This window comes from Petromyzon marinus, chromosome 5, assembly GCF_048934315.1.
Source record: "Petromyzon marinus isolate PM22_M1 ecotype Great Lakes invasive population chromosome 5, UKy_Petmar_22M1.pri1.0, whole genome shotgun sequence".
NCBI lineage: Eukaryota > Metazoa > Chordata > Hyperoartia > Petromyzontiformes > Petromyzontidae > Petromyzon > Petromyzon marinus.
Window position 1 is genome coordinate 9,310,827 of NC_133671.1, and position 15,576 is coordinate 9,326,402.

General features: G+C 47.7%; 1 protein-coding gene across 4 annotated transcripts in view; it reads right to left on the minus strand.

Annotated features, from left to right (window-relative positions):
- The window catches only part of SLC35E2B (solute carrier family 35 member E2B), a 38,600-nt gene that overhangs the window by 17,098 nt on the left and 5,926 nt on the right, over window positions 1–15,576 (minus strand). The window contains exon 1 of one of the 4 annotated variants that reach the window (XM_076061270.1): window positions 9,022–9,584. The exons of 2 other annotated variants lie outside the window; for them this stretch is intronic. In XM_076061270.1, the coding sequence (XP_075917385.1) occupies window positions 9,022–9,042 (21 nt within the window). In that variant the 5' untranslated portion in view covers window positions 9,043–9,584. Of the gene's footprint in view, window positions 1–1,183; window positions 1,680–9,021; window positions 9,585–15,576 lie in introns of those variants that run through there. One more of the 4 variants, XM_032946880.2, reaches the window with a different exon arrangement.

Consider the following 15,576-nt stretch of genomic DNA (forward strand, 5'->3'; position numbering starts at 1 on the left):
GTGGCTAGGATATTTGATGTGGTGGAAGGCTTTGGATCTACTTACAAAGTGAAAGCACGCACGAGTGGAAACACAACAAAATCACACACACACACGTGGCAGTGCCACGGCGTCCGTACACTAAAATCTACAGAGAATTAACATCGTTAACTCTTCATGCACGTGTTAACACCAATAGGGTACAGTACAACGAATCCGGGTATGGTGAGTAGTGGCGCTCAAGTTGCCATCTATGAAATACAAAAAACCCGGATGCATTTATGTGAACGAGAAAATCTGGGAATACCAGCAGAGCGGAGAGCTGCATGTCAACACGTGGTCTTGAGTGGTGCATTGTTATTATTGACCACACGACGGGTAAAAGCCAGTGCCTTGATTTCCTGGGAAGACTGACAGATGTCCAAGGACAGCAGCTGCCTAAAAAAAAGGGTTTTTAATGCCCTGGGAAAGCCACCTCAGGTGGCAGCCTGAAGCAGCAGAGTGGTTAGTGCACTGCTGTGCTATGAACCCTGGCCAATTAAGTTAAATTCCCAGCCCGGTTCACCAACACACACTGACCAGCGTGGTGAAGTATACCCAAACAACTCCCCACGATCGACACAGCGTGGGGTGGAGGGGGGGGAGCCTTCTTGCTATAAAAAAACGCTGCAAATAATTGACAACCGCTTGAACCGACACGCGATGCAAAAACTCAAAACCGCGACGCAAATTTCCGTGATTTGCCGCGCCTGCCGCCCGGTGGGTCTCAACACCAAACAAAGCGCCATCGCGAAACCCATTTGCGTAAAGAAATAAGTAATGTTAAAACAAATAAAAAGCACGCTTTAAATGAAATGTACTGTACGAGTAATGGCAGAACTCCACGACTCCAGGGAGTGGCCCCGAAGCTTGCCACAACGTAAGGGGGCCGTTGTGATTTACAGCCAACATGAGTTGAGCGTGGACAATAAGACCCAAGCCGAAACGTAACATAGAAAATAAATGAATGTTTTAAAACGTGTTTTTTTAATGATAGAATATATTATTGTCATCAGTATGACATAAGTATAAACAAGTTTGCGGTCGATACCACATTGGGAAGTGGGTAAAAATCGAGTTACAAGATTTGAGGATACGACAACAACAACAACAGACAGCGCGAGTTAAATAAAAGCGCGTGATAATAAAAGCAAATCCCCCGTACCTTCACCGTGGAATTGACGAAACAGAACACCCTGTAGGTGTACATCCTGGCCACCCTGTAGGAGGGCATGGCTTGCGTGCGCGGGTGCATGAGCGGCAAGCCACCACGCCAGAGACGACGACGACGACGTCGAAAAGAAAATGTTTTTTTTTTAAATCACACAAAATTCCGCGAGTTACTGTTAACAGAGTCTCCTGTGCAAGAGATGGATAACGAGATAGCGGCCACAAAGTTGCACGCGAATGTCGAATGGGCCCTCTCCTGGGGCACAGCCGGGAAATGTCAAAAGACACCAGAGAGTTGAAACACTTCTTAGCGTGTGCCTTCAATATAAAAGTGACCGAAAAACCCCCCTCTAGATATCCACGTGACTGACACACCCTCTCACCATCACAAAAACACTGCTGACCTGAGCTCGCACTCAAAATGCACGGAGGTGCTTTATAGTGTGCAAACATTTGCACACACACACACGGGCGCCAAAGCGCACACACACACATATACAAACTAAATCAATAGACAAACACACACACACAAATCCACCTCGGAAACTTTTGGAGCAAGAACCGACAAGTTTTTAGGTGAGAGCGTGGCACAAGAGGGGCTTGGTTTGATCGTCACCGCACAACAAACGCATGGCATTTTTTTATTCTGGGCCTAGGGGCTTTCAGGGGAGGTATTGTTACAGAGCACATCATAAGGAAAGCACAATGGCATAAGTAATGACATTGCAACAGCCTCAGGCAAACACCTACACAATTATATTATGATGCGGCACACAAATCAAAATGTACACTGCCGCACTGATTACATTTTAAGGGACATGCAATAACTTGATTTTCACACACACACAAGTGCAATTATTTAATTTTAAGACGCGTAGAACATAGACGGAGTATTGGCGCAGCGGGTTTGCACAATGCACTCCGAATTCAGTGACGAGAGTTCGATTCCTGGCCACGGCCAAAAACAGTGACGATTATATGAACCGGTCCTGGGCCTCCCCTAGGTCGACTCTGCCTCAAACGAGTACCTGGTGCGATGTGTAAACATCGCCACTAGGGAGACAAAGGCGGTCGTGGTGTTGGCCACCCACCACCACGTGTCCTGTGACGGCCTTCATAGGTGCACGCTAACAGCATTTTCCCCAACAATCTGTAAAAGGCTATAGGGGGATCTTTGTCTTTGTATAGGAGCATAAACATGATGTCCACATTGGTTATTGACACGCTACCAATGCATGAGTCTATTACTGTGTATGTAAAATACGGATAGTGGTGGTGCAGTGGTTAGCAAACTGCACTATGAACCCTGCCACCCGAGCTCGATTCCCGGTCACGGCTAACAAAAGTGGCAAGTGATATCTGAACCGGTCATGGGGATCCTCCTCTCGGTCGATACCGCCTTAAATGAGGAGCTTCATAGCTCATCCAATTCCTCCAGGATAAATAAAGATTCTGATAAACACCAGCAGTGGGGTTGACGAAGGGCTGTCAAATACCATTATTATTATAATTCCACATATTCACACACTCAAAAAACACGTGCACCCAAACGCACACCCAAACAGAAAGAAATGCGCTGACTTGCCACAACCTCGAAAAAAAATCACACCTTCCGAAATACACGTGCAAAGCCAAAGACTCCCCAGTGACGATATTTACACACCGCACCAGGTACAACTCTTGACAGCCGAGTCGACCTCGGGGAGGGCCCAGGACCGATTAAAATAATCGTCACTGCTGTATGTGCCATGAGCGGGACTCGAACTCGGGTCGCCGGGTTAGCAGCGCGGTGCGCTAACCACTACGCCACCGCTCCCCACGTACACACGGGGCACGCGCGCACAAGGAACCGTCACTGCGCCTGAGCGAAAACACCTGAGCGGACCCACCCCCCCCCTCTTCTATATCCGCCACACCTCCAGGCAAAAGAAAAACACGCTGGACGTGAGTGTCGCCTGTTTATTCTCCCCCCACCCACCCCACCCCGCTGCTCACCCCCGATGAGAAAACACGGCGCAGAGTTCACGCCCGGTGAACGCGCAGCTTGCAGCGGGGGGGAGAGACGGCGGTGGTCGCGTGACAGCAAAAAAAAATTGGGCAGCAAAATAAATCCGCACAAGAGAGAAGAAGCGATGAGTTCGGTTCCCGTACAGCAGTGAGACGCAGTTGTGGGGACCTCACTACGACGACTTCTCCTTGGGAGTGTACAAGAAAGCCTGGTGTGGGTTTGCGCAAAACGAGGCGTGCGATGGTTGTACCGTACGTTACTTCACAATAACAAATGGGCAGATGTTAAAGGTGACGATTACATGAACCGGTCCTGAGCAGGTTCGCATAATCATGTACAGTGAGGGAAAAAAGTATTTGATCCCCTGCTGATTTTGTACGTTTGCCCACTGACAAAGGAATGACCAGTCTATAATTTTAATGGTAGGTTTATTTGAACAGTGAGAGACAGAATAACAACAACAAAATCCAGAAAAACGCATGTCAAAAATGTTATAAATTGATTGGCATTTTAATGAGGGAAATAAGTATTTGACCCACCTCTCAATTATAAAGATTTTTGGCTCCCAGGTGTCTTTTATACAGGTAACGAGCTGAGATTAGGAGCATACTCTTAAAGGGAGTGCTCCTAATCTCAGCTTGTTACCTCTATAAAAGACACCTGTCCACAGAAGCAATCAATCAGATTTCAAACTCTCCACCATGGCCAAGACCAAAGAGCTCTCCAAGGATGTCAGGGACAAGATTGTAGACCTACACAAGGCTGGAATGGGCTACAAGACCATTGCCAAGCAGCTTGGTGAGAAGGTGACAACAGTTGGTGCGATTATTTGCAAATGTAAGAAACACAAAAGAACTGTCAATCTCCCTCGGCCTGGGGCTCCATGCAAGATCTCACCTCATGGAGTTGCAATGATCATGAAAACGGTGAGGAATCAGCCCAGAACTACACGGGAGGATCTTGTGAACGATCTCAAGGCAGCTGGGACCATAGTCACCAAGAAAACAATTGGTAACACACTACGCCGTGAAGGACTGAAATCCTGCAGTGCCCGCAAGGTCCCCCTGCTCAAGAAAGCACATATACATGCCCATCTGAAGTTTGCCAATGAACATCTGAATGATTCAGAGGATAACTGGGTGAAAGTATTGTGGTCAGATGAGATCAAAATGGAGCTCTTTGGCATCAACTCAACTCGCCATGTTTGGAGGAGGAGGAATGCTGCCTATGACGCCAAGAACACCATCCCCACCGTCAAACATGGAGGTGGAAACATGCTTTAGGGGTGTTTTTCTGCTAAGGGGACAGGACAACTTCACCACATCAAAGGGACGATGGATGGGGCCATGTACCATCAAATCTTGGGTGAGAACCTCCTTCCCTCAGTCAGGGCATTGAAAATGGGTCGTGGATGGGTATTCCAGCATGACAATGACCCAAAACACACGGCCAAGGCAACAAAAGAGTGGCTCAAGAAGAAGTACATTAAGGTCCTGGAGTGGCCTAGCCAATCTCCAGACCTTAATCCCATAGAAAATCTGTGGAGGGAGCTGAAGGTTCGAGTTGCCAAACGTCAGCCTCGAAACCTTAATGACTTGGAGAAGATCTGCAAAGAGGAGTGGGACAAAATCCCTCCTGAGATGTGTGCAAACCTGGTGGCCAACTACAAGAAACGTCTGACCTCTGTGATTGCCAACAAGGGTTTTGCCACCAAGTACTAAGTCATGTTTTGCAGAGGGGTCAAATACTTATTTCCCTCATTAAAATGCAAATCAATTTATAACATTTTGACATGCGTTTTTCTGGATTTTGTTGTTGTTATTCTGTCTCTCACTGTTCAAATAAACCTACCATTAAAATTATAGACTGATCATTTCTTTGTCAGTGGTCAAACGTACAAAATCAGCAGGGGATCAAATACTTTTTTTCCCTCACTGTATCATTAATACATTCCGCACCCCCGATTAGCATTATTGGCTATGGTTCGAAATAAGTTCAACATGAATACAAGTGTAATTACGTACGACTGCAATACCGAGATATCTTGTAAACTAGATCTTAAAGAGTGCCCTTTCCTGGATGAATGTTTAATAACTAAACAAAAAATTAAAAACAAAAAAGTACGTGCAATTTGTCTAAGTGGGCTTGGGCAGGAAACACCGCGATAAGGGTAGATGGCCAATGGGCAGGGGCGGAGCCACGGGGGGGGGGGCTCAGCCCCCCCTGAAATTTTGGGAAAGTCAGTAATCGGGATAACCGAATATGCGGCGGCTGCTGCAAAATGCTGCAGGCTGCCACCTTGTGCTGCCCTGCAGGCTGCCACCTTGTGCTGCCCTGCAGGCTGCCACCTCGTGTGCTGCCCTGTAGGCTGCCACCTTGTGCTGCCCTGCAGGCTACCACCTTGTGCTGCCCTGCAGGCCGCCACCTCGTGCTGTCCTGCAGGCTGCTTGAGCGGCAGCCTTTAGAACTTATCGAACTTATTAGCCACATCAGCGGCTCCGACCTATTAATAAACTCCGCGTTCAAATCCAATAAAATTTGTTATATACATTTGTGGCCCCCATTGGAAAACATCAACACTGGATATCTCAGAATATTGAAGTCAGCCCCCCCCCCCCAAAGTCAAAATCCTGGCTCCGCCCCTGCCAATGGGTGAGGCTTGGTGATCGAACGACAGCCAAATGAGAAAGAGCGTCGGCTGAGAGAGGGTCGACCACCGTGGAGACGGAGCCACGATATCAGTCGGTGTGCAGCAGCGAGATGGGCGGTAGCAGCACTGGACTGCGAGCGACGGCGATAGCTTTGGGGTGGCCTTCATCCAGCAGTGGATAGACACTGGCTGATGAACGTACAGTTCTTGAACTAATGTGGGCGGGTATATAGGTGTCTCATATGTCAGGGGACTTATTTTTGGGCAAACCATAAAAGTTGAACACGAATGAAAACAAACTGAACATTGCACTCGCATAGCTCACAAAGCTCAAACATCCAAGGCAGTCAACTTGTTGATGATCGGCGACTCCTCACGGCGCACAGAAAGGTCATTGGCTGGGCAGTCCCAGCTTCAGACTGTACCCCCCCCACGGCAGCCAAACTCTGGCAAATTGCATTGTCTCATCCAGAATTGGCCGATTCTTTTTTTGGTTCGTGGTTTTATTTTGACCTTTCTTTTACACTGGTTTACACATTTTGTAAAATATTGTAGAGATATATATAAAAAAATGCTATTTACATATCACTCGAAGGTGTAAAATGCACACACTTTGGCCTTAATGGCAACAGTGGGATTTTAAGTTCATGGATACACTCGTGCACCCCGCTCCCAAATGAGTCCGGTATTTTGAAGACACACAGACACTGCTGTGTGCATGCCACATTAGTGGCAACGCGTGCGGTATTGTGTTATGTGCACCACGGTCGAGATGTCTAGGAACAGAGCTCACAGCAACGAGGTCACGAGTTTACATTCCAGTCGGGGCTCACTGACGACCACCAACAGCGTCATCACCATCACTATCATCTTAATCGCAAATATCTTCAGAAGCATTAGCTGAATTGTAGTTGTATTCTTGGTTCTTTCGGTAAAGTCACGTAGATAGTAGTTGTCATTATCATTATTAATGCATCAACAGCACTGCCACAAGCATCATGCTGCTCCTTAATTCGAAAATGGTCAACATTATCACCATCTTCATCATCTCGACCAGCATGGTCAGTACTGTCACCACGACTACTAGCATTGTGAGCATTAACACAAGTATCATCATATCTGCATTGTCGTAGCCATGATCACTATCCCAAGCAGCTCGAGCAGCAGTATTGCTGCTGTCATCATCATCATCATCTCCTGCATCATCAGTAGCAATGTAGTCATATAGATCATCAACACTACTACATGCAGCAGCAGCATCATCATCATCATATCAGACGCACTGTTGCCATCATCAACATCATCACCAGCATTGGCAATATCATCATCAGGCCTCCCAGGTCGGTAAACAATCACCACTCGATTTAAAGCTTTCGTAACTGCAAGGATTCATCTTCTTTGGTTCTTTCGGTAAAGTCACGTAGAATGAGAATAAAATAATAAAATAACACAATAAAATTCTCACGACGTTTCGGCCACAACACAAGCAGCCTTTTTCAGGTGAAAGAACAGAACTGTCGGGACGACAGAAAGAACCAAATAAGAATCACCACTCGGTGCAGATAATTCCACAGTGATTGCTGTATTAGGTCAGGATGCACCTGCCCTTGCCAGAACAATGTGGAATATCCATCACTGGTTCAGGACCACAAAATCGAGTCGGGCATCAACCATCCTGCCCATCCCACCCATCTCCTGGTGTGACACCGTCGACACCATGGCACTGAATGCTGTCGACCTTGTAATCTTTACAGCGGCGTTGGGCAGCATGGTTAACCAAGAAAGCTGGCAGTGGCAGAAAAAAACAAACTGGACCAGTTGGTTCACTTACACAACGGCTGTTGACAACTGATGATTCGCTTAAAGCAATTTTACAGAATCAAATTGGTCTATTCTCTTCAATGAAATAATTAAATGTACGCACTGCAAACGCGCTGCACACGGTGTCAATCCATGACTGGATTCAGGCCTCATCACGCCGAGTCGGTCGTGGAGGTTGTTTGACCATACTGCACCACGCCGGTCGGCACAGGTTGATGAAAATGCTCTACATTTTAGAGTCGACGTACGATAGATCCATTCGTTCGTTCATTCGTATCGATACAGTCCTGTGCAGCTCAAGAGTTCCTTCTCATAGCTCATGATACCTACAGTTAGATGCAATGTGTTTTGGACCGATCAAACAGGATGTTGACGTTACACAACTGTACAAAACGCAGCAGAATAAAAACGCCGCAAAGGAGACGGTGAGAACGAGGTGGTAACACAAACAGTAAAAAAAACTATACAAATGCATCAATAACATTGTGCCCTTAAAAATATACATATATATGTAATAGGCAACGTTTTGGGCAATGACCCTTCTTCAAGCACATAGAGGGGCCAGAGAAGTTACGTGCTGTGATGTGCTGTGAAGAGGGCCGTTGCCCGAAACGTCGTCTCTTATACACCCATTATATATTTTCGTTTTAGGGCAATGTCATTGACGAACGTGTCGATTTGTGTACGTGTCTTGTGTGCTTCTGCACCACTGCCAATGCGCTATCATGAAATAATTTGTTCAAATAAAGATTAGATTCTTGAAACGAATCGCAACCCCCTAAATATAAAAAAATCACCGAATCGTCAGGGATGGGCCATTATCATCCTGTTGTACGTATTTCTTTTTTGAAATTTCTTTTGTCCTTAATATTTGTAAATTAAAAGCGCCCAAAATGTATACCAGCAGCTGTCAGGGTTTGCATTTAAAAATGCATTACCAACTTAAACAAAGTCAATTCTGAGTCTTCAGTCTCAATCAAGCATGGATGCAGTGATAACCTCTGTTCGCATTTCTGAGCCAGTGGAGATAATTCCACATTTTAATGGAAGAGACCAGTCCATCCATAGCACAACCTCGACTTTACTGCCACCTAAAGTGCGAATATTGTGCCGAGCTGACTCGCAACCGGGATATGAACTCACAAGCTTCTGATAGATATTATAAGTCATGCATGCACTCTAACTACAACCACCACCAGGCTAGATTGCTATTATTGCACAGGAATTTCGCTATTCACACAGCAACATCGAGGCACGAGTAATGGGCCCTTTGCCAATGCACGAATTGACAAAGGGACCTCACCACACCACCGCGGTTTCCAAAGGTCTTACAATGGAATAAAGCATCTCACACCTGCACACGAACTGATCTCATTGCTCCATCTCCGCGGTGGTCGTCCTCTCAGCCAAGGTCTCTCCTTCGGCCGTCAATCCATCACCTGTCTCACCCAACGGCCATCATCCCTTCCAGCGATGTCCTGCTCAAGCCCACTTAAGACAAAACCACGTCCTTGTTTTGTTGTTTAGTTATTAAATATTTCTCCAGGAAGGCTCTCTTGGAACATATAGTTTACAAGATGTCTCGGTATCATTGTGGTCATAAGTACATGTGTAATAATGACGCATGAATGGCTCTTATTGGAAATTCACCTTTAACGTCTGGCCCTTTGTTATTGTTAAGTAACATCCAATACAACATTGCACGCCTTGTTTTTGACGAGTTCACAATCTGTCCTGTACACTGTAAAGGTAACATGCTGTCTTGTGATCTATAACCTTTTTAGTCATACTGTTGACTAAAGGTTATGTGCACACATTCACGGACAGACGCAATGTTACATGTGTAGGGGAGTAGTGGGTGACGGAGAGTGGCATCGCAGGACGTGACGTCAGGCGGACCTTGGGGGATGGCGACATCATGCCCCCGGAGGGGGGGGGGTATTTAAAGGGGGACCCGGGATATAACCTGGGGTCGTCGGGGGTAGGAGTGGGGACTCGGGGTAGTTGATCCTCACATGAGGCGACGGGAGGCTTCTCCGCCCGACCGGCCGAGGTTGGGGTAGTCCCGGGCCCGGGGCAGGGAGGAGAGCCGAGTTAGCCGGGTAGTAGGGATCACAGTCCCCTGTCCCCTGGGGAGTTATAGGCTAGGGGGGTTTTGGTTCGGGGTAAGCCCTTAACAAACTTCGTAGCCAAGTGTGTGAACAACAACACTGCCGCTCCCCATATGCGAAAATACATACACATACACACGTATACATATGGATGCTATGTTATACATAACAGACACCTCCTCAGGCATTGGTGTTATAACACAAACCCTTACACATATCCTCCTCGTGTGATGTGGTGTTTTTCTTACTTCGTTGCTGTACTTTGTTTTTGATTGTGTCATTTTGGTGACTCGGCTCAATCTGGCAGATGATGCTCTCAAGTGCTCACCTGGTTAAACAAAATAAACGTGAACCCGAAACGCTTATACACACATTACGGTATAAAGAGGCGACACCCGTCAGCAACAAAAAAAACAACAGACCCCCGTAGAGCTTTAACAGACTGTTGGGACAAGTGCTGTTCGCGAGCACCTATGAAGGCCGGCACAGCGCACGAAGTGGTGAGTGGCCTGAACCATGCCGTAGTCTCCCCAGTGGTGATGTTTACACACCCCACCGGGCACGCATTTGAGGCTGAGTCGACCTAGGCGAGGCCCAGGACCGATTCAGATAATCGTCACTGGTGTTGACCGTGAGCGGGAATCGAATTCGGGTCCCCAGGTTCGAAGCGCAGCGCACTAACCGCCACACTCCCACACCTCCTAGGGCACAGTTGGCTATGTACAGTTCGCCACTAAGTGGCGGTGACGCCACCATGGCGCTTGTGCCAGGCTATGTGCACGTTGAGGCCACGTAAAGTGTCGAACGCCCGCTGCCAGGAGGTCACGGGGCAGATCCAGGTGCCACGGGTCGACGGACAGATGACTATGTGATGCACTACCTGTGCCCCCTACTGTTCCAACTTGCTCTGCTTTAGCCACCCGGCGCTCCGCTCGTAGTTGTGAGCGTCGCTCCTCCGCTCTCCGTTGTTGTTGAAGGGCGACTGCCTCCAACTGCCCAGTAGCGTCCTTCACGAGCCTTCTCCACAGAGGCCGATCTTGACACCGCTGGTACCAGTCATTGGCAAGTCCACTCAGCTCCACGTCCTCCTGTACCACATTACTCCATCTCTTCCCTAGCCCGTGCCGCGCCCGTTTGGCCCCCTCGATCCGGCCGAACAAAAGCTCTTTCGGCATGCGGTGGCTGGGCATGCGGGCTACATGACCCAGCCAACGCAGCCTTGCCTGCCGGAGGAGCTCACCGATGTGACTGTGTCCATATCTTACGATGATTTTAAGCACAGGATGGTCGTAGGCAGGCCAGCCTAAATTTTTATAACCGGTGAAGATGTTACATTAGGGGGGTCCACGTTTCACAAGCAAAGAGAAGGGAGGGCATGACTGTGGCTGAGAAGACCTGAAGCTTCGTGTGGAGTGACAGACCAGGTAGCTTCCACACAGCGTTACGCAACCGATGATAAGATGCCACTCGACTGATTCAGAGTGAGACCTCTGCTGTCAAACCAGAGCCGGTCATGAGCGCACTGCCCGGGTATGGGAAACTCTCCACAACTGCCCCATCACCAATTGGGAGTTTTGGGGGTGGAGTGTCTGATGGTACAAAATGCCCAGGCAGGTGCTCAGTTTTGGTGGGGCTGATGGTAAGGCCCCACCTCTTAGTGGCACGCTCCAGGTTCAGCAGTAGCACCTCCAACTCCTCTTCTGAGTGAGCAGCAATTACCAGATCATCGGCATACGTAACACTGTTGACCAATAGGGAGCCATCCCTTGACCGCACCCAGGCATCGATCAGCGTCACATTTGATCTGTACCAGATGGAAATTGCTCTGGTACGGCCATCGAAGGCTTCACGAACTACGTGGTCGATATAGATGTTACATAATGTGGGAGCCAGATGACATCCCTGTCACACCCCAAGGTGAACAGGGAATGGCTCAGACTCCTAGCCACGTAGTTTTACCCGGGCCCACTTACCATCCTGAAGGTCCTTAATGATCGTGAGCAGAGGGTCAGGGACTCCGAAAGCACGAAGAACAACCCAGAGCCCAGGCCTACTGATGGTATCATAGGCCTTGGCCAGTTCAATAAAGTAGAGATGTAGGTCTTGTTGGAATTCCCTACATCTCTGCTGTAGCAGACGGACAGAAAATATGGCATCTATGCAGGACTGCCCTTTCCTGAAACCACATTGGGGCTTGCTCCCCACACCTGTAAACACACACACAGGGGAGAGCACATACACACGAGGTGCATTGACGAGCACCCTTTACTATTCTGCCCAACACCAAACACCAGTATTAGGCGAACAGCTTGATGTGAATTTGAGGCTGAATAGTAAAGTGTATTCAAATGTGATTAAGTCAATTAGAACAGAGAGATGTATGTATAAGGGTGCCACAGTGGCGAGAAGTTAACAACCTCGCCTGGTATACATGAGGTCATCGGTTCGACTCCGACACTGACGCCTATATATGTGGAGTTTGCATGTTTTCCCTGTGGTGGCGTGGAATTTTATCCGGGTCATCCGGTTTTCCCTCCAAATATAGAAACATGCATTTAGAGTATTTGGCTACAATACATTTCCACATGCGCTATCATTTGTGGCAAGGTCGCTTCTAAAAACAGGGCGATACAGCCCAGTGGGCCTTAAAAAGTTGTAAAGTATGCTGAACTTCTTTCGCACTATACGTACCCAACCATGCTAATCGATGGTGTGGGGGAACGACAACAAACTAAACACAAAACGCAGATTTCAAGAAATTCGTTTTAAATTCAGAACGAAATGAGTTTTCAATTTAGACAAGGTGCTTTGAACAGCATAGCAGAGAAAATAAATGCGAGCTGTGATGATGCATCCATTTCATTATTCATTGACAAAACATTGCCATTGACTAGTTTTTTTGCCAAAAGAGAATTTGGGCCCTCTTAAAATTGCGGCTGTGCCTGCATCCTGCCTCCTGAAGGCAGGAAACCCCCGAGAGGACTCATCATGGTTGACTATAATTACTGAAAGTATCCACCAACTCGCCCAGTGCAATATGGACATACGCATTTTTCTGATAAATTCCTAACATACAAAATAAGACACCTATAGAAGAGAGAGATGCAAACAAGATAGAGGTGTAATTCGATATGATAGCTAAAGATGCAGACAGGAGACCCATTTAGTAAGACAACAGAGAACTCGCCGCGAGGTGCACAAAGATGTATGTGTTTAGATATGAGCCGTATGGCAAGGAGATGAAGAAGATACAGAAGAGATATAAATGTATAAAAGCAACAATATGAGATAATAGTGTAGGAGATGTACATATCACACAAGAGGATAAACGATTGATAGGCATTCCGAATGGTCACACCCAGGATGGAAGACAGGGAGGCTATACTCTTTGGTTATATTCGGTAAAGTCACGTAGGTAAAAAATAATAAAAAAATCACGACGTTTCGGCCACAACACAAGTGGCCTTCATCCGATGAGCTGTGACTTCTTGTCTCGTTGTCTGTTAAAAGCTCTAACAGATAGGTGAAAACCCTCCCCGTAGAGGCTATCAATTCTAGATTTGAAGCTTTCGTGACTGCAAGGATCCAGGAGTATGGATCCTTGCAGTCACGAAAGCTTCAAATCTACAGGGAGGCTAGCCTCAATGTTTCGAGCTGTCGCAGGTGTTCCAGTAAGCAGGTTTCACTTTTTGTAAACATAGAGAGCATGATCGTTGTTGAAAAGCCCCAGAGCTTTGTGCGTAGCGACAAACCTGTCGCTACGCACAAAGCCAGTGCAAATATAATGCTGCTTCACTGATTTGGGGTGAAACCTCCACTGTTGTGGTCACACTGCCGAAGTATGGAAACCTGTCCATAACCACCCCATGACCACCCCCGTGACCCATGGAGAGTTGGGGTAGTGGAGTGTTTGATAGCACAAAAGTACCCAGGAAGGTGGCAAGTTCCAGCGTGAGCAGCAATCTCCGAGTCCTTAGAGCGAGCAGAAAATATTAGATCGTTGATCAGTAGCGAGCAATGCCTTGACTGCACCCGAGCATCGATTCACCTGCCATGGCATCTGTATTAGATGGGAATTTCACTAGTACAGCCATGGAAAGCTTCTCAAGCTACGTGGTCGAAAAAACATGTGTGTGTGTGTGATGTGGCCAGAGGTTATTCTTGTCACAGCCAAAGATGAACAGGGAATGGCTCTGACTCCTAGCCATGGAGTTTTACCCAAGCCTGCCCACTATGGTTAAGTTTCCGAAGGCTGGTACGGCACACGAGGGGTGGTTGGCCTTTGTCTCCCTAGTGGCAATGTTTACACACCGGACCAGATACTCATTTGAGGTTGAATCTACCTCGGGGAGGTCCAGGACCGGTTCAGATATTTGTCACCGATCCGATGGTGGTCATGAGGGGGAATTCAACTCGGGTCGCTAGGTTCGTAACGCAGCGCGCTAACTGCTACCCTACTGCTCTCACATACATACATATACACGTTTTACTTCGGCTGTTACCTGCTGTTGACTGTAATGGTGCAGCAACATTATAATCTCATAAACACACATTAGGGCACAAGGCTTAATACACATGCACACAAATAAAACTACACATCATACACGCACGCCATAACCACTCATAATACGCATAGCATACATTGTACACAGATAGTATAAATGCACACAAGCCTACCCAGACACGTACACGTACAGGTATACACAACGACCCCTGCATAGTAATACACTTGCACACACTTGAATGCCTTCTCATTCACATATAAAATCACATGTATTTATACACACTCACATTGCACGTCCATGCATACTTCTGCACACATGTATACAGCCATTATGTCAATCCACCGCTGGACGAGGATCTCCCCATGTGGGTGATGATTGGGGTTATTTGACTATACTTCAGCAGGATGGTCAGTGCTGGTTGGTCAAGGTGGGGAGCATAGACGTGGGAGCATAGTAAAGTACAATAATGGATGTTGCTGCACTGCCGAGCACGCAGCCCCTCATCTGCCTATGGCAACGTGGCAAACACACATATACAACAACCGACATTCGCCACTAAGTGGCGGTGACGTCACCACGGCGCTTGTGCCAGTCTATGTGCACTTTAAGGGCACGTGAAGTGTCGAACGCCCGTTGGCAGGTCATGCGACAGACCCAGGTGCTATGGGTTGACTGAGACTGGCCAATGCACTACTTGTGCTCCTTACTGTGCCAACTACATGTGTTTTAGGCACCCAGTGCTCTGCTCATTGTTGTGAGCGTCGCTCCCTCTGCCATCCGTTGTTGCTGGAGGGCAACTGCCTCCAACTGCCCAGTAGCGTCCTTTATGAGCCTCCTCCACAGAGGCCAATCTTGACACCGCTGGTACCAGTTATTGGCAAGTTCACTCAGCTCCACATCCTCTTGTACCACATCACTCCATCTCTTCCCTGGCCCGTGCCGTGCCCATTTAGTCACCTCTATCCAGCCGAACAAAAGCTGTTTGGGCATGCGGTGGCTGGGCATGTGGGCTACATGACCCAGCCAACGCAGCTTTGCCTGCCGGAGGAGATCATCGATGTGACTGTGTCCAGATCTTACGAGGATTTGTGAGCTCCTCACATAACCCAGCCTGGTAAAAACCCAGGATGGATTGTAGGCAGGCCAGCCTAAATGTTTCTAACACATGTTCCATTCGGGGGTCCACATTTTTCAAGCATAGGGCATGACTGTGGCCCACAAGACCCGAAGCTTCGTGTGCAGCGACAGACCAGGTAGCTTCCACACAGCATTAGGCAGCTGATGATAAGATAA